This window comes from Hermetia illucens, chromosome 1, assembly GCF_905115235.1.
Source record: "Hermetia illucens chromosome 1, iHerIll2.2.curated.20191125, whole genome shotgun sequence".
Taxonomy (NCBI): Eukaryota; Metazoa; Arthropoda; class Insecta; order Diptera; family Stratiomyidae; genus Hermetia; species Hermetia illucens.
In genome coordinates this window covers 213,815,793-213,836,208 of record NC_051849.1, presented here as the reverse complement: position 1 = coordinate 213,836,208, position 20,416 = coordinate 213,815,793, and the positions used below count along the sequence as shown (strand labels likewise).

The 20,416-nt window shown below is 45.4% G+C and overlaps 1 protein-coding gene across 1 annotated transcript; it reads right to left on the bottom strand.

The window, feature by feature from the left end:
• Window positions 1-2,291: 2,291 nt before the first annotated feature.
• LOC119646419 (phospholipase A2 group XV-like) lies at window positions 2,292-20,217 on the bottom strand. Its single transcript, XM_038046865.1, has 6 exons — window positions 19,805-20,217; window positions 9,475-9,846; window positions 9,156-9,383; window positions 2,900-3,071; window positions 2,717-2,839; window positions 2,292-2,653 (listed from the first exon to the last, which is right to left on the bottom strand). Exons 1-6 carry the CDS (start codon window positions 19,902-19,904, stop codon window positions 2,428-2,430), a joined length of 1,221 nt encoding a protein of 406 aa, XP_037902793.1. The 5' UTR covers window positions 19,905-20,217; the 3' UTR covers window positions 2,292-2,427.
• Window positions 20,218-20,416: the final 199 nt, after the last annotated feature.

Genomic DNA, 20,416 nt, shown 5'->3' with positions numbered 1-20,416 from the left:
TTTCAACCGTTAAAAGGCAAGACTCGTGTTTGGGGATTGTATTACGCAATAATGGATTACGTCCGATTCAAATCCTTTGGCTGAGAGCTTCAGAGATTAGTATCTCCTTTCAACCAGAAGCGAATTGCGAAATTTCTGAACCTTTTAGCATCGGAGTTGATACGAGTCTATATTTTGAAAAGTTGAATCTCTCTCCAATGACCGTTGGCTAATCTTTATGAATTTGTTCTGAAACTGAATCCTAAAGAAAATAATCAGCTTATTTCGAAGTAATCTTGAATAATTTTCTCAGCTCCCACGAAAATCCTTTAGTACTTTGGAATTAATCGTTGCCACCGAAGCCAACATGCAAGAACAGTAATAACCTCTCGTCTGTATAACAATAACATTCCGTTTCACTGGAGTTTTCTCAGGACGATATTTCGATGCATTCCTCCTTCCTCTAGGAAGAAGACAAGCAAATTAGCCGAGGCGCACTTCGAGTGCTGCAGATTTATCTGCGTTACCCTCAGCATGATCTGCTTGCGTGGGGGTTCGTCAGTCCCCGTCAGACCATCGATCGTCATCTTCTCCAACAGCTCGTTGGCGACGTCGATTGGATCTAGGTCGTCGTCCGGTTTTGCAGAACGGAACATTTTTACTTTTGCATTCCTGACTCCGAACCACACTTTATAGTTGACTTTTTCCAGTACCTCCAGGCATTCTTCGTTTATACGGAGTAGAAAAGATTGGCTGTTTGTCTGGAGTTTTGAAGGCACAGGAATTGGACGAGCTTGTCCTTATCTATGCGGATCTTCGGCAACCAGATGCGAGCGACCAGTCTCCTGGAAATCTCGTCGTAAGGGATGACATTGAGCTTTACGTCCTCCCAGGCGTCCGTCGCTGATCTCAGTGGCGCACGAGCTGAGAAAGTCCCTAGAGAATTGGTTCTGGCAAGCTATAAAGTGGAACCCACGGGCCACCTGAGAGGAATCAAAGCAGGGAGTGAGTCTCGTGTGTTTGCCTCCAGTGTCCAGGAGATGCTCAAAGACCATCCCCGACAGCCTAGCCTCAACACTGGTCCACACCTCCGGCGCTAGTTTACCGCCAGCGCCACACGTAAGTGGCTCCTGGCTGACGTGAAGTGCTGCGCACTTTTCTTCGGATGTTGTTTAGCGTCTGAGCTCTTGCCCACTCTGCTCCGCTTGTGATCTTTCTTGACCTGGTCTTGAGATCGATTGCATTTCAGAGCGATGGGGTTCGCCTTTGCGGTTTGCTATTATACATATTTCCCAACAATCGCCTGGTATTTGGCGAAGTCTTTTCCATCCCGTGTCCGGATAGCTGAGTGGTTAGAGCACAAGGCTGTCGTACGGAAGGTCGCGGTTCAAATCTCGCTGGTGGCAGTGGGATTTGTATCGTGATTTGACGTCGGATACCAGTCGACTCAGCTGTGAATGAGTACCTGAGTCAAATCAGGGTAATAATCTCGGGCGAGCGTAATGCTGACCACATTGCTTCCTACAGTATTCTGTAGTGTACCGTTATGGTCTTGAATGGAGTGCTCTAACACACTTCAAGGCCCTGATCCGATATGGATTGTTGTGCCAACGATTATTATTATTATTAACAGCGTATAGAGTGGTGATGTCTAAGGGAAGAAATCACGGCAACTAACTTGTCCGACAATGCTGGCATCGATAGTGAAGACACTGTACTCTACCTAAGACGTTGTGCAATTGATCAAGAGTGAGGAAAAGCCATCATCAATGACGAGGATAGCTCAAGGAAAGATTGATGGATGCATAAGCTGATTCCGATCATACGTATGTGGGTCAATCGTCGCCACAGTTAACGCAGTTTCTATTTTGTCATGGTAGATACCGCAAATATCTACACAAGTTTGGGCATGACGAATCGCCAGCTAGCAAAAGAAGACGCGAAGCATGCAATATTCTATTGCAGTCGCTTCGTGGCGTGGAGCACCGCGCACCTTCTGGTGGAGCGCATGCGAAGACAAATGGCAGGAATTAGTGTAACTAATATGCAAAAAGAGCTATGTATAGCGGAAAGGAAAAGGCGAGCGAATTGCTATACACGGCCCCGTGAAATAATATCTAACGACAGTTCCGCGGGGTGAGCGGTTGAAAGATGCATGGGAGTGATTTAGTATGTGGGCGCGGATTTACGTCCGTGAATCGTGCACGTCAGCGGTTTCTGCCAACGTCTTTGGAAGATTCCACATCATAATTTGGCCAAAAAACCTAATATTATTCTTAAAACACAGTTTTTTTCTATTTAATTTTATTATTTTTATTTTATTTTTTTTTTCACTATAACTTTGGGTATGATAACATTCAGACTTTCGAGCTTACACCTAATAAAATCCACAGCATTCAAAGCGACATGGGAGCAGTTTCTTTCAGGCAATTAAAACGAGTTTTAAAACTATGTCTCGATTGATAGTACATCCACAATATATTTAATCACATCCGCATTCGTTAAGATCCCCATATGTTCAGCCTTATCGAAACCTTTAGAGTAAATCTTTTGAGTTTGGAACTGCTCCCAGTATTTACAAGATTGGAGGGATCGTGAATTGACGGTTCCATCGCCATCACCCATAACTAAGGTGGGTTTCTCCGAAACGCTTACGCTTTTCTTATATCGCAATCTAACAGGAGAGGAAGAATTATTTATTTATCAATTATTCCCTGCAAACTTATTTTCTACTCACTTTTCAACTGTATCAAGTCCAGTTCCATACAGACAATGTACTTCAACATTGAGCGGGCTGAAATTCAGAGAGTAAGTTATGGTGTCTTTGCGCATTTCCCAGCCGGTCGTATAGTCTAGATCACTGGAAAACAAGAAAGTTGATTAGTGTTTGAACAGATGGTGTTCAATCAATGGTACATACGCAAGGAATTCTTTCAATTGAGCCATTGTGTATTGGCGGTCAGGCGTTTCGACAAGAACTTCGTTTGGCTTCCAAAACAGTGGAGACGGGAGTAACCAGCTCATTGAGGGATATGATATTTGTAGTGGACGCAATGTTTTTCCGCTTAATGCAAATGAACCCAAATCGTCTCCTGTAAAGTTGAAAACGAGTCGGTGATTTTGATTAAAATGTGATTATCCCAAAATCGTAAAATTAAGAGCGTTCAGAAAAGCATAAAGAACCATTTCGTAGTTTTAGCGTGAAGTGAAGTAATATAGTAATATTCTTGGCAATGCAAAGTAGCAGACGAGAAAGGATGAACGGCGAGTTCTTCGTCCCGTAAAACAGAGATGAATCGACTAGTCTCCAAGTTTGGGGGCTGTGCAACAGACCGATAACCTGCTCTCAATATACTTTTTCTTTGGAACCCGAAATTGAGGCTCGAATTGGATCGCAAATACAGCGATGGCTACGGCAACGGTAGAAAGACTACGAGTTTGAAACCTGGAACTTGTGCTCCTTGATCACAACTGGCACCCTCAGAGGACTGAAGACGCAAGGCAGGGACGGTTCTGTAAAAGACGAATTCTATAGTCGCCTTGAAATCACTTCCCATGTATGACGTGAAGATAGTACTTAACTCAAAGATTGGAAAAAAATTGGTCCATCGTGGCGCTAAAGGAGCCAGAGTCTCCACAATATAACCAACGAGAACGGGAGCAGATTCATTGTTATTGTCAGTCTGACGAGTCATCGAAATCTGCATTAATGGGCAGAGCATCGACGGGCGTCGATCAATTTGTATACCTATGAAGCGTGGTTTCAGCTGTCGGTGGCTCTGAACAGGATGTCACTCAACACATTAAAAGAGCTAGATCCATGTGGCCTTGTCTAAAATCTGAAAATGCAGTGTTCCTTCTGCGTTGCTATTTGGGAGTTGCACATGGAAAGTGACCCCCATTGTCACTGAAAAGCCTTAAGTCTGTGTACAAGATATTATCGGAGTATCTGGCCTGGTACTATTTCAAACAAAGAAGTTGAAAGACGTATAGGCCTGCCACCTGCGGGCGATGTGATCGGAAGGTCGAAGTGACAGTGGATAGGCCACACAGCGACAATTCCATTGGTGGCTGCAGTAGAGGAGTGTACGCGTTCCGCAATGGAATTGTCCGCACGAAGCAACAATTCTATTGCTGGCTGCAATAGAGGAGTGTGGGCGTTCCGGAAAGTCTTGAGGGAAGTTGAAACGCATTTCCGCGAACCGTAAATGATGGTGCGTAGATGTGGTTGACGCGTTATACCCTACCGAAGGCTGACTTGAATGATATCATCACAAAACCGGAGAGTTGGGATGACATCAAGTCACAATCTGGGTCGTGGAATGCTTTCCTTCAACAGGGATAGATAGAATAAGACAGAGAGAAAGAGGATGAAAGAGAAAGAAGAAGGGGGAGAGAAAAGAGAAAGTGCATAGAGAGTAAAAACGGGAGGGAGAGGAGAGAAAAAAGGAAGGAGGAAAGGAAAAGAGAGAGTGGGAGATAAAGAGCGAGGGAGATAGAAAGAAAAAAGAAGGTGAGAAAAGAGGAGGGGAAAAAGGGCATAGAGAAAGAAAGAGAAAAGGGTATAAAGAGGGAAAAGCAGAGGGAGAGAGAAAGAGAAAAGGAGAGGGGGAGCGCGAAAAGGGGGGAGAGAAAATGAGAGGGAGTGAGAGAAAAGCTCGAGGGGGGGGGGAAGAAAAGGGAGGGAGAGGGGAAGAGGAGAGAGAAAGAGGGCGATAAAGAGAGGAAGACGGAAGCAGAGAGAAATAGAGAGAGGAAGATACAGAAAAAGAAGAGGCGAGATGGAAATAGGAGGAACAAGAGGGTCTTCCTCTTCCTTTTTCTCTCGATAGAGAAAGAAGGAGAGAGGAAAAAGAAAGAGAGAGGAGGTTCAATATAAATTCATCAAAAACACATTCCGAGGAAGAAGTTCCTGCCCCCTAGAATCTATGCTGACTTAGTCAGCCCGTCGGCCAAATCCTTAATACGTAAGTCCAGAAACGAATATCGGACCACTGTTGAAAACTCACTGAAGTGCGGAAACTTCAAGCCTTTCTGGTCCCACGATCGCAGCTTCCGCTGTCCTGCCCAGCTATCCCAAACCAGCTCCTGCCAAACCTCTTTTTGCTTAAAACTGGTCAGTCCATCTCCCTTCTCCTATGCCTTATTTTCAACACAGGCCTCGAAGAAAATCATTTTCCCGGCTTGTGGAAAAAGGCTCAAACTATCGTCTCTAAGCGTTCTCTTTTGATGGCTGCACATTCCTCTTCTTCTCCCCCCCCCCCCCTATCTGGCGTCCCACAGGGATCTATTCTGAGTCCTTTATTATTTGTATTTTTTATCAATGACCTTCTCCCCCTTCCTTTTCTATGTCGTCGCCTGTTTTCGCCGTGTTTTCCTTCAATATAACCTATAGACCCTCTGGATCGTTGATGGTCTGCTTATGGTTTAGCGCTAAACTTAAGAAAGTATCACTCTATGTGCTACATGCGTAAATTATTCCACTTAAGACCTTGGAGTCACTTTCGATATCCATTGCCCCGAAGTCACCAATCGGGCAGCAAAATTGTTTGATTTTGACTCCCTCCAACCCTCCTTAGCTCTCTTCAATTCCCTTGTGAGGAGTACCCTCGAGTACTGCTCCGTGATCTGGTCACCTTCCCGTAACTGTGATAGTCTTTCATGAAAATATCCAACGTAAATTCACCCGTTCCCTCTTCTTTAAGAAAAACTTCCCTCGTGCGGGCTACCCCTCCCGCCTCCGCTTTCTGAGACTACCCCCCTACAACAGCGTAGATTCTATCTAGATTTATGCATATTTTTGGAACTCTCCTCCTCGGCTCCGCCTCTAACGACATCACCTGTCGTCCTGCCAGGCAATTTTAACGTGCCCTTTGCAAAGTTTGAAGTCTCCTTCCATTCCCCGATTCCTAGACTTTGTCGAAGTTACAACGCACAACAGCTTGGCCCCTTTAAACTTTATGATTATTACTTTTTCCTGCTCCTGGGGCAACAAGTAATTGGATAATTGCTTTACTAAAAAAAATTTTCCCTCTACAAATATGCATTTTCAGCGACTGCATATCACTTTCCTCGGCGCTAGGATTTGTATGAAGAAGCTTTTCCTATATTTTTCCCGCCTGTCAGGATGGCTCAAGTGGATAGAGCGCTGGACTGCCGTAGCGGAAGGTCGCGGTTCGAATCTCACTGGTGGCAAAAGCATTTGCTATCGTGACTGGATGTGGGACACCAGTCGACTCAGCTGTGAATGAGTACCTGAGTCAAATTAGGGTAATATCCTCCATATTACCTTATACAGTGTACCGTTTAAGGTCTTGACTGAAGTGCTCTAACACACGTCATGGTCCTGATCAGATTGCATTTTTGCGTCAACGAATATTATTATTATTATTTCCCGCCCTTCGAATTGTTCAATTGAATCCTGATCAACACTTCCCCAATGATTCCTCGACTCGCCGATGGAGCAGAGACTATAATTAGTTTCTCAAATACGTTTCTTGATAATTTTAAATAGTCTGGAACCACATGATCCACCGGATTTAAGTCGTTCCGATATCCCCGGAACGCGTGGTGAAACAGACAAAACACATGCTTACTCTGGATTGACATTCCAGAGAAGAATAGAAGAGAAATTGAAAGTAAATCAGCGGATATGGCCCCAATTTCTCTTCTGTTGTTATAGGAACAGGGAAGCAGAGTCCAGCCGGGTCGGATCTTCAGAGCCAGCCCGTAGCATTCACGAAGGAAAGCAGCTCTCCGACCCTGCAGCTAGAAATCTCACTGAGGTCCCCAAAGAATGGTTTACCCAGTGTCCGCAGCCTGACTCGAACCAGAGCTGGGCAATCGCAGAGAAAGTGCATGAGGGTTTCCCTTCCTTCTCCGCAGCTTCGGCAATGCGGGTTGTAGGGTAAGCCGAGCCTAGCGGCATGGTCCTCTATGGGCCAGTGCCCCGTGCAGACCGCCGTAATCTTGAAAGCATTTGCATGCGTCTGGCACAGGAGCTCTCGTGATCGGGCTATGTTATAAGCGGGCCAAATTCTCCTTGATTTGGCACAGCTTGTAAGCCTTCGCCATCTCAGGCCCGCGGCTGCTAGGTAGTGCGAGTAGACTCGGCCCCTGACAGCCACCAGCGGAACACCGACTGTATTCCCCGAGGGACTGCCAAGAGCAGAGCCTTGCCCGGCCAATCCGTCAGCCCGCTCATTCCCCTCTATGTTCCTATGCCCGGGAACCCAGAGGAGAGTGATCTTGAGCGTGCCGCCCAGATGGTTGAGCGTGTCTCTGCACTGCCCCACCAACCGGGAAGATATCGTCGTTGAGTACAAGGCCTTGATGGCCGCTTGGCTGTCGGTCAAAATGGCTATGTTACGCTTGGGGCTCGAATCACGCTCCAGCCATCGACAGACTTCCAATATCGCCAGTACTTCCGCCTGGAATACACTGGTGAAACCTGGGAGACCATACGACTTGGATACACCATGTGTATTCGAGAAAACCCCCGCGCCGACTCCATAGGCCATCTTTGATCCGTCCGTAAAGAATACCGTGTCGTAGTCTTGCAACACGCCGCAGGTTTTCCACTTTGCCTTGGTTGGAAGGTCCACAGCAAAGTTTCTCGTGAAGTTCAGCTTGCGTGTGACATAGTCCGTGGAGGATGCCCAGATTTCTCGAAGTATTTCATCTAGAATGTTGCTGTGGCCGTAGGACTTCGCTGTCCAGCATCCAGACTCACGTAGTCTGACGGCACTGCACGCTGCAACATATTTGATGTGGAGGTCTAGGGGGAGGAGATGCAGGAGTACATTGAGAGCATCTGCCGGGCAGGACTGCAGAGCCCCCATAGCACCTGCACACGCGGTTCTTTGAATCCTATTAAGCTTCGTTCTATTGTATTTCTTCTTCAAAGCCTGCCACCATACAATAGATCCATACGTCAGGATCGGACGCACTACAGCGGTGTACATCCAGAGAACCATCCTCGACCGGAGACCCCATTTCTTCGCAAAGGTTCTCTTACAGGCATAGAAGGCTATACAGGCCTTCATAACCCTCAGTTCTATGTTCAACCTCCAATTTAGCTTAGGATCCAGGATTACACCCAGATACTTTACATTAGAGGAAAGAACCAATCTTTGTTCATTCAGCCGTGGTAGATGGAATTCAGGTATCCTTGTCTTGGTGGTGAATAGCATCAGTTGCGTTTTGGTTGGGTTTATGCTGAGTCCGCATCTTGCAGCCCACAGGCACACCTTTCGCAATGCTCCTTCCATGATGTCGCTCATAATGGACAGAAACATCCCTGATACTAATATCACCAAGTCGTCGGCATACGCCACCACCTTCACCCCGCTGCTGTCCAATGTACGTTAAATTTTGTCCATTACTATTAACCAGAGCACCGGTGAGATAGCACCATCCTGGGGCGTGCCTCTGTTCACAGCTCTGGTCAAGTGGTTGCCTCTCAGATCGGACTGGATTATCCTGGTAATCAGCATGGAAATATAATGGAGGATACGAGGTACACATTCTAGCGTTATTGCCTCGTTCCGGAAGCTGATTATCCTATCATAGTTCTTCTGAATTATTATGTCTTGAAAATTGGCATACCTTGCCAAAACTGACAAAATGTCACCCCTCTCGCTTCAAGAGCTGACTGACTTACGCGGTGTTCTCAAGTCATGGTTTTTCGTTTCTTGACAATAAATAATGCCATGAAAATCTTCTACAGTTTCTTATCAAAAAATTTCCTCGTAAAATCGACTTTCTACTATCCTAATTTCAACATAGCAAAAAGAATGTTTGCTGATATTGCAAATAAATTGTGTATATGAATCACTTTCACCCTAGTCTTTTCCCATGGTACGAAAAATAAGAAATCAACGCATCACATTTCACTATTGCTTCCATGGGAAACGATACAGCCGTTGAATGACGAATGTAGTTTTGTTAAAAAAATTCGCTTAGTTTCAACAAACAAATTCTCAATTTTCGTCTTATCATATTACGGCCTCTCCACAGTGATAAGGCAATAGATTCCGAGAAAACTGCAAAGTATTGTAAATGAATCGCTAGAATTTATAAGTGTTTACTTATCAATGTGTTCTATTTACGTGTGCCATTGAAGGCTCTTTAAAAAATGATTCCACAAAGCATGGGGACAAGCTACAATCACATACCCATTGCAAACACTTTTACAGCTTTTATGCTTCCAGCCCAAGCTCCTGCTAAGCTGATTACTCTTCGAATATATTTATTCTTCCATTCGTCGGGAAGCTGCTGGAGCAAAACCATTGTCATGGGACTGCCCATACTGTGTGAGATTATTGTCACTGCAGTATCATTGTTCAGCGTATAGGTGTCCTCGATCAAGTCTTTCATATCGGAAAACCATTGTTTGTTTTCATCTGAAAATTTAAAAAGCACAAATTAGTAATGCAGGTTGGCCGGATTTGTAAACATATTAATTTTTTGCTACATAAAGGAACTTTTACTTACTTGGGGCTTTTCGGAAATCATAGGGGGCACCTCTAATTGATTTCATCCGTTCGTATCCGAGCGGGATAAGAGCTTGAGAGATATCCTGAAAATATTTTCCAGTTGAACTATGGCTTGGATCGATCCACTCAACAACTTCTGGATTGCCCCAACCAGGCATGCGAACTTCAACACCCGGAGGATTGTATGATTTTCGTGTTACATTATCGTAGATCAGTCGCATGTTGTCAATAAAACAGTCTATGACGACTGGTACTAAGAGTTCCATATTGAGCCATATATTGAACCAATCAGATTGCTTCTGACAAATATAGTGAACAACATTTGGTTTGTTGAGCTTAGCTTCCACTTGACTGCCTCCATCGCCCGGCACTGCAAAGAGAATTGAATTTGCGATTTTAGGAAATTCTTTAAATTATTTCGACAAGTGCTAGCTCTACAACTATAAGAAAACCAAGGAAATCCACACTTCAACTTGAATACTCTGATCTAATAGTTGAAGCATTTTCTGGCCAAAACCTTATGGACGTGATTACAGAGCTTTATCGACAACGAAAGAATATCCCATTCGAACGATAAGGAGGGAATTAGAACCCACCATTTATTGCCATTTCGATGGACATTTTGATGGTGCGAAACGCAATTAGAGATATTTGCGGTTGGGGTAATAAGATCTCCTGTGCATGTGGGTAAAAGCATCGACAAACTCGCAAAATCGAAAGCAGGTCAAATCGATTTATGATTTAATGGCTCTGAGAGATTTTGCAATATTTGCAGAGCAATATCGTAGCTTCTTGCTTGGGGAATATAGTTGGGGGTTGCTCAAAGCAGAAGAGAATTTGCCTGCAATTATCTTCACTTTGGGGCCAAACATTGTAACTGCTTCCTCTTGACAGAAAGTTAAGGTAGTTTCCATGCCTAAGCCTGGGAAAGATGACTATTCAAATCCAAAGAACTTTTGGCAAATCAGCTTAACATAATTTTTGCTAAAATGTCTGGAGAGACTGATTGAGCGTCACATTCACGAGAAGGTGCCAAGGTCGCACCCACGAAATGAAAACCAACGTGGAAAGTCCTGCGAGTCTGCTCTTCGCTGCTCTCACTTCTCTCTCTTAGGTGGCTGTGCTAATTGTTGGCCACGATGTTATTATTTACAAAAAGGAAGAAACTGAATGGTCTTTGTCTTTCAGAGATGAAGGATACAATCCTTCAACTCTCTGAAGAAATGAAATATTTGGGAGTTATTTTAAACAAGAAGCTTCTTTGGAACAAACATGTAGGGACTTAGGCCTGAGGTAGCAATGTGGATATATGTTGCTATCATTAGGCCTGTAAAAGTATTTAAACGCACAAATAGAAAAACACAAAATTAGTCCGTCAATTTGTCTTTTATTCAATGTTTCGTGCTCGATATTCGACCGAGATCTTTTCTCTTCTATAATCTTCTTTTATCTAACTATTTCACGGCTTATCTCCGATTGAGATCCTTTCTTATCTTAAAGCGTAAAAACTGGACAAGTGGAAGGGTTTCAAGCTAAACCTGTTTTCACACACACAAATTCACCACACACATGTATTATTGGAAGATCTCCGTCAAGATCCATTCCCAATTTTCTCATTTGTGTAGGATTGCAAGCTATGGCAACAAGTTAGTACGTCTACTGATTGCGTGTTACCATGCTCGTCCTACACGTTTAACTAAACCTCTTCCACGACAATTATGTAATTACATAGTTTTCATCCGATTGCGCATTGATAATCAATGAGTCGGAGACACCTTAACTTTCATTGCACATTCCGAATACGAAATAAGTGAGAGATATAGAGCTCATATTTTGTCTCAGTTTTAGCTTTTTACACATTTCGATTTCACCACTTAACAAGGCCGATGTTCGTTTATGCATCCGTAGAGTGGTAGGTTAAGGTGAAACAAAAGAGTTTTCAATGTAAACTAGCCACATTGCAAAGAACTATGTGTATCACCGGTGCCATGAGCACCATATCCGGCGCTGAATGCATTGGTCAATTTGCAGCCCTTGGATATGTTTACTCAGAGAACTGCACGAGAGACTAATTCGATTAGATCTATTGGGAAACAATGGACGTGGGGGAAACAGAGCATTGAAAGATTGATTGGGAGAACTGAATCCAGTTTTCGCAATGCCTTCTGATTCTCGGATTTCCATACAACTGTTTGGTAGAAGATGTGACTCCCCTAAATCATTAGGAATATGTCGTTTGAGGTGAAACCCACGGAAGGAGGGATACCACCGCTGGCGGCAGTCGCCGTTAGGGTGCCTTCCTTTTAGCGACGCAATCCGGCTGCGTGATTCACACAGCTGGGAGCGTAATTTGCGCTGGCGGACGCCAAACGGTTCAACCACACCATCATCGATCTCGACGAGGATACCATCGGGCTTATTTCGCTGAATGAGCTGACGTTAGGCGACCGTAGCCCCAGCCAGTTGCTTCCTGAAATGAGTTGGGTAGGAATAAGGTTGGTTCAGAGCTGCTGAAGTCTTTCTGGCTGCAGCGACTTCCATGGAGCACCAGCGCCATCTTGGCCTGTGCGGACTCGGGATCGCTGGAGGTGTTGTCCGCCATGGCTGATAAGGTGCACGAGGTGTACGCGCGCCCCGTGGTCACGGAAGTTTCCCGAAACACAACTTGGGAAGTGAAGGACCTTAAGTCCATGGTGACGACACTGGCCGATGCGGTCACAAAGCTCGCCGTGACAGTTGGTACTTTACCATCGGAAAGTAGATCTCGATCGCAATAACGGTCGAGGTCCGCTTCCCGAAAAGGGCGTTCGGGTAGTCGCACGCCGGGACCCTCATCGGCCTCGACGGTTTGTTGGTACCATCGGAAATACGGAGCTCCAGCGACTAAATGTATTACCGGATGCACGTTTAGCACAACAAAAAACTAGGCTGGCTGGGTGCCCGGCGACGGCTACTCGAAGCGCAGTACCACGTCGCCTTACAATCTTCGACCCCCTGAGCAGACGTTTCTTCCTGGTCGACACGGGAGCTGAGGTGTTGGTTCTCCCTGTACTCCGTCCGAACACCCTAGTTTCGCAATTTCTACGACTGGCGGCCGCGAGTTCTTCTCCCATCCGCACCAATGACTATAGGCATGTGTTGGTCTTCTCCACTTTATTTGGTCCCTAAGCCAAACGGTGAATGGCGGCCATGTGGAAATTATAGGCGTTTGAATGCTCAGACAGTTCCAGACCGATACTTCATTCGCCTCATCTATGATCGCAATCGCTTACGAACTGCCGTGTTTTCACGACTTTGAATCTAGCGAAAGCGTAGCACCAAAACCCTGTCGCTCCCGAAGACATACCGAAAACTTTACGAGTTCACCAGAATGACTTGCGGCTTGTGCAACGCTGCGCAGACTTTCTAGAGGTTCATATACTCCATCTTCCGAAACTTGAACATTTATTTCGTCTACATGGATGATGTTCTGGTCGCTTCCTCTTCAGAATCTGAGCACTTGGAACATTTCGAGTGCATTTTTCAACGTCTCCTTGTCCTAAACGTTGAAAAATGCAGATTCCTCCAGAGGCTGGGAAAAATTCTCGACCATTTGACGGTATTGAACCTGGCCCAGACAAGGTTAAGGTGGTAAAGGTCTTCCCCTTACCAATCACGGTAGAGGATCTGCGAAGGTTCTTGGGCATGTTAAACATGTATTGTCGTTTCTTGCCTAAGGCCGCTCATCACCAAGCGATCTTGAACACCTACTTGTCTGGGCCCAAAACTAAAGACTCCTGCGAGGTTGCTTGGTCTCCTAGGTCGTCCATGCGTTTGAGTCAGTCAAACAACAGTTTGTTGATGCAACACTGCTGGCATTTCCTCAGCTTAATTCACCCCTAGCTGTGTTCGTCAGTGCATCAGATACAGCGGCAAGCGCCGCTCTTTACGAACGGGTATATCAAATCAGGCGACCGTTGAACTTCTTTTCAAAACAGCTCAACCCAGCTCAATGCAACTACAGCGCCTACGATCATGAACTACTCGCCGCGCAGAACTTCAGAGCCTGAAGGTAAACTCCAAATATAAATTCAAGAAGTTTCCTATTTTCGGTTCAAACTCTTATTTACTCTGCGAGACCTCAGATAAGGGACCCAGGCCATTCGTTCCGACCGATTTTCGCAGGGAAGTATTTCACGCATACACGATCTTGCGCAACCAGGCGTCAGGACGATGAATCGACGAAAAATACTTCTAGCCGTCCATGAACAAGAACCTAAACTCATGAGCCAGACAGTGCATCGCGTGCCAAAAGTGCAAGGTCAACAGCACGTACAAAAGGAAGTAGGTGTATTCCCTAGGTCTACCAAGCGCTTCCACACCATCCTTCTCGACATCATCGGTCCTTTGCGAGACTCGCACGGATTCAAGTATTGCCTCACAAGCATCGAAGGTTTACGCGGTGGCCTGAAGAAATATCTCTGTCTGACATTACGGTACAATCATGTACTGAGGCCCTCTGTCGAGAGCGTATTCCGCGCTTGGGTCTTCCAGGCGTAATCATCACGGACCAGGGAATGCAATTCGAATCCACTCTTTTCATGGAGTTAGGAAAGCTTCTTGCCTTCAAATGGCATAGGAGGCGTTATTGGCTCGCGACGATCCGTCGTGATCGCGGTCCTTGCCTTTCGTCCTCCCTACCACCCAACGAGAGGAATTCACGGCCAGCTCCAGATGATGTGCGATCAAGCGACTCAAGAATGGTGCGTCTGTTCAGGGACGCAGTTTCGAAGATGCGGTCAATCCCACCGTCCCGACACGCGACAGCGGAGGTCTACCCAACCAACATTCGAAGACCCCTTTAGAGTGCTGGAACGAGGCGAGCACTTGTTCAAGCTCGACGCTCGAGGTGAGCTGAAGTGGGTCTTCTTGTCGAGGCTGAAGGCTTTTTTTCAAAAAAAGGCCCGCGGAGTATTAGATTCGGCCAGTGACCCTCATTGGCGGGCATCCGTGTGGTGAATATGTGTGTGTGAAAACAGGTTTAGCTTGAAATCCTTTCACTTCTCCAGTTTTACACTTTAAAGTAGATAAGAAAGGATCTCGATCAGGGATACGCCGTGAAATAGTTAAATAGAAGACGATAGAAGAGAAAAGATCTCGGTCGAATAGATACGACGCGAGCACGAAAAATTTCAAATAAATTTAAATTGATGGACTTATTTTGTGTTTTTATATTAGTGCATTTAAGTACCTTACACAGTCCTTTGATCCCTTCAAAAACCGTTCAGAAATATAGAAATCGATAGAACTCTGTTTCTAGGTTGAATACGGTGGGACTACTCTGGGTACCCGGTTATTGCGGTGTAGAGGGAAATGAAATCGCGGATGATTTAGCAAAAGAGAGTTCAATTCCCCCATGTCTGGACCGGAACCAGCAGTTGGGGTGTCAGTAGCCTTAAATAATGCTGCTATCAAAAACTGGGAACAAGTTTCTCATAAGAATAGGTGGATGAGCCTTAATGATGCTAAACACACCAAACTTTTCCTGTCAGAACCAAAGAAAGATACGGTAACGTTTATCCTGTAGAAAAGTAGCCGGGCATATGTTCACAATAGGAATTCTCCAAGATGATGCGTATCCATCCTGTAATGAGGAAGCGCAATCCACGAAACATTTTCTACATGAGTGCCTCGCCTATGACGCATCATACATCCGATTTTTGATGCTGATGTGCTGTAACTGGAGCAATTAGCATCACATCTACTAAGGGGAATCCTGCGATACATAAACGAATCCGATATTCCGTTAGACGGGGAAATCGAGTAGAATGGACGACTATCCCCATCTCAAATACAGACACACTCCCCTCTTGGTCGTCTCCGGCCACTCATGATGTTCTTTGGCCATCGCCAATCCATTTTGTCATTACAACTGGCACCCCACGTTGGACTCTCCTTAAATAAGGGGAATCCTCCAATAGAATAGCCTGAGGATGCCAAGGCAGAGAGAGAACCTCCACGCGCACTGTGGAGCCGTTTTTTTTTATTTTATTTCAGGTTTATCTCGTGTGATGTTATTTCGCTAGGCTCGTGCGAATCACCCTCTTTTTGGGATTTTCTAGACTCGGTATGAGCCCACGTACAGAAAAGGACACGTGAATTTTGGTATAATGACACATGAGAGATCGACGTGTTCAAAGGACCCCCATATTCCCGATTCTGGCTAGCACAGGGGCATGTAAGCAATTGTCGACGGAACACTCTGGATGTTGATTGACCATCGCCATTAACATTAATAGAGGAGCTCACATAATTTCCACCCCGAGCCCGGATTTTCTTTTGATTGTCCTAACAGTGCTACATCCGCTTGTTTTATTTAAAATTTGGAAAAGCAGATACCTCAACAGCACTCAAGTTTAGGTTATTCCATACCAATGTTCTCTAGCTTTTAGCCTTCGGTAACACCAGTCCCTGCCGAACTCCGCCATGCTATTAACATAGTATGCTGGTCCCAAGCCCAGGTAAAGGAGGAGGGTTTGAGGCAACATACTCTGTACTATCCTCAGTAAAAAAATAAAATGCTGAGATCAGGGAAAGAGATAAATAGAATATAGTTGGAGTGATTCTACTATGCTAAATCCTACCTGATCTCTCTTGGTGACAGGCCCCGCGACAAGTCGACCAAGAAAATGCGTAGAATGTCGTTACAAACATGATGATCGGATTGAGTCACAAGCCTCGGAGAAATGCTAGGGCGTCCACCTCAGTCGACGCGGCAGGACGGGCCCCGGTCCTGTCGAGAAATGGGCAAGGATTCTTGACGCATGGACGGCGTCAGGACGTAAGCAAGTTAGTCCGAACACAACGAACAAAACAAATACGTGTCTGCACGCTAAATGTTGGTACCCTAACTGGAAAGACGGAGGAACTCGCAAGAGCCTTTCGGAAAAGGTGCATTGACATCTGCGCTCTGCAAATAATCCGATGGTCTGGTGCCAAAAGCTGCGGCATTGAACGCGAACGCGGTAAAAATGGCTACAAACTTCTCTATTTTGGTAACCCACACACTCAATATGGTGTTGGCATTGCCATCTCAGAGGATTTCCGTGATGCCATTAAAGAAGTCGAACGATTTGATGATCGGCTGATGAAGCTCACCATTATATCAGCTGATCGCACTATTCACTTCTTCACTGCGTATGCACCACAGACAGGTCGACCTGATGCCTTCTGGTAACTTCTCGATGAAAAGACTTGTCACGTGCCTGCTGACGATTACATAATCATTGCCGGCGACCTTAATGGTCATGTGGGTGAAAAGGCAGACGGTAACAGGTGCCATGGAGGAAAGGGGTTCGGAGCGCGCAATGAAGGTGGTGAGCGTATAATCGATTTTGCGGACACTCATGACCTTGTACTTATGAATACATGGTTCATCAAACGATTGTCTCATCTTCCCACATTTTATAGTGGGAACAATAAAACGCAAATCGACTATATTCTCATAAGACGCCAACATTTTACCACTGTCACTGATTGCAAAGTCGTTCCCTATGAGACCATCGCACCTCAACATCGGCCGTTCATTGCCGTCCTGCGAATTAAGCCACCGATAAAACAGCGTGAGGAACGCACTGCCCCGCCGCGCATTAAATCGTGGCGATTTGGTGAGAAGAAAGAAGAAACGGTCTCACTCATACGATTGCCAACCATTACGAATGTGGAAGAATCATGGAACCAAATGAAAGACACGATCCACAAAGCGGCCTCTGCAACCCTCGGAGTCACCGAGATACTTGGCTTTGGAATGATGATGTTGAAATGAAGGTCCGTGAAAAGAAACGCCTCTACCACAAATTTCTCGACGATAAAACGCCTGCTAATTGGCAAATTTATAAGAATGCCAACCGGGAAGCAAAGAAAGCGGTCGCTGTCACCCGAGCGAACCATTTCAAAAATCTTTACGATAAACTGGACACTCGGGATGGCGAGAGAGATCTGTATCGACTTGCTTAAAGCCGTGATGAACGCACACAGGATACCGAACACTTCTGTTGTGTTAATGACAAGAACGGTACTTTGCTTACTAACCGTCGAGCTGCAACGGATAGATGGCGAGAATACTTCGAGCAGATTTCAACTGAAGAATTTGCTCATCCTCCACTTCCACAATCATTGCCGACATTTGGACCAGTTCCACCAGTCAGCTCAACTGAAGTCGAGGAAAGCAACAGGACCTGACGACATCGCATCTGAGCTCTGGAAAGCGAAGAGCTGGGACCCAACACTGTGGCTCAGTGAATTCTTTAACCGGGTTATTCAGGAGGGAAGAACACCATCTGACTCGCAAGAAAGTACCACTGTTCCAATATGGAAAAAGAAAGGTAGCCCAGCAGAATGTTCAAATTACCGTCCGATCCGGTTACTTTCCCATACCATGAAGATTTTTGAACGCATTCTTGACAACCGTATTCGCGAAATCGTTGAAATAACCGTGAATCAAGCTGGATTTGTCAAGAACTGCGGAACTACTGACGCAATACACGCTGCGCGGTTACTCATGGAGAAACACCGTGATAAGCATCGCCCTCTTTACATTACCTTTCTGGATCTAGAGAAAGCGTTTGACCGTGTACCACACGAACTCATCTGGTATGCTTTACGACAACACTTCGTGCCAGAAGAACTCGTGCGCTGGGTTCAATTGCTCTACCACGATCCGAAAAGTAAAGTTCGAAGTATGGCGGGTGTATCAAAACCGCTTCGTGTCTCTGTTGATGTTCATCAAGGAAGCGCCCTCTCACCACTCCTCTCTGTCCTTGTTATGGACACCGTCACACGGGATATCCAACGTTCAGCGCCCTACACACTGCTTTATGCAGATGATCTCGAGCAACTTGTTCAAAAATGGAATGATCGCCTCATGCAACACGGTCTTAGGTTGAATTTAAACAAAACTGAATTTTTGACGACCGATCCCCATGAAACAGGCACAATCACTGTCAGCGGCAGTGATCTGCCCAGAACTGAGCGATTTAAATACCTCGGGTCAACGCTATCAGCCAATGGAGAGCTGCGCTATGAAATTGCTTCACGCATTAACGCAACCTGGATGAAGTGGCGTTCCACAACTGGTGTCCTTTGTGATCGACGTATCAATGAACGTCCCAAATCTAAAATTTACCGCAATGTCGTCCGTCCAGTCGCTCTCTATGGTTTTGAGTGTTGGCCGACCATAAAAGACAATGAACGGCGTCTTGCGGTAATGGAGACGAAGATGCTACGTTGGACCAGTGGCGTCACACGTTTAGATCACATCCGAAATGAGGATATCCGCGATCGTTATGGGGTTGCACCGATCGTGGAAAAGTTGCGAGAGAGGCGTCTTCGATGGTATGGTCACGCAATTCGTGCAAACGAGAATTCACTTGCAAAGATTGGTCTGAACATCGAAGTCGATGGTAAACGACCAAAAGGCAGACCTAAGCAACGGTGGTTTGATACGCTGGATGGGGATTTGAAAGCCTCGAGATTGCACCCAGATCAGACATTCCATAGAGCCAAATGGCGAAGCCGACCACGACGAGCCGACCCCGCTTGTGAACGGGACAAAGGCTGAAGAAAAAGAAGAACACCAGTCCCTGCCGAGTTGCGGGTGTCCCTTTGCCTGAATTGACGATTGGGTCAGTTATCGTTAGATGTGTTGATTAAGGGGTGGAAATGGCAGTGGGTAGATCACAATTAAAGAAAAGGCGACGAATGCATTGCTAGCTAGCTTTCTCAGAGTGACCGATAAACGAGGGATTCTAGAAGCATTTGGTACAGAACAATAGAGGAATGTAGGTCTCTCGGGAACACCTGGGGAGTGCTAATGGGCATCTTGTAGAGCCGAAAACGGTGGCGCATTACTCCTTTCTCTTCTGCCTCAAAATTTTATGATACCTACATTTCACATTGTATCAATTTAATAAATTGCGTTTTGGGCTCTAAATTACACACATAAAAGCCATAGCAACCACACAACAAACGTGATTTGTTGTATCTTCCGCGAATCTCAACTACTCTTACATATTCTGGGGAATTCATTCATTTTACGGGTGAGTTGCAAAGCAATAACAGATAATTGCTTGTCATTATTCTCCTCGATCATTCACGCCAGCTGGGAAGGTACAACGACACCCGATAGCGTCGTTTCCACGCTTCACATGATGCTAATTGTTTTCAATTCTATTCTGGGTCCTATGTTTTGCGAACAGAGTGTTTGGACTCAACTAAGCATTGGAATTGATTTTTCACTCCCGCCGCTGAAAAGTCCTTCAAATCTTAATCCTTTTTGGTTGGCTACTCACCGAATATCACTGGCGACAGCTTCTCCGGAATACTCCTGGCTGCCACAAAGGAAGCCAGTGAAATCGCACTAACAACACAAATCACTAATCGAATCTTCATTTCCCGAACAGGCCACTATTAGCTCCTCTGACAAAAACTAAATATAAATTCGAGTCTACACGGAACAAAGACACATCACACGAAAAGAACGATTAACTTAGCAAATTGAGCGCTTCTCGCACTGTGCCCGATACCGCCGACCGTTATTTACTATCTGAGATTGACCAGCATCGTCTGATTCTAAATCTGCTCCGCACTCGACCTTTTTGATTTATCGCAAAAAAGTTTGTTGTTGTTATTCGCAATCAGTAGAATCACGGCCACGGCTAGTAATGACGATTGTCGGGGAAAGAAATTGACATTTGCAGGTCATTACGAAACGGAAGACAACAACAAATAAGATGTCAACATTAAGATGGAAGATATTTGCGGAGGAAGAGTTGGAGGAGTATTACCAGGACGTGTGTGGTTAGGAAAAGGGGGCAATACATGGTGGGTTTTTCACAAGTAATCAATCGCGTGATGAGTTTTTCTCATATGATCATGTGTACTTTCAATTCCGTTCTATTAAC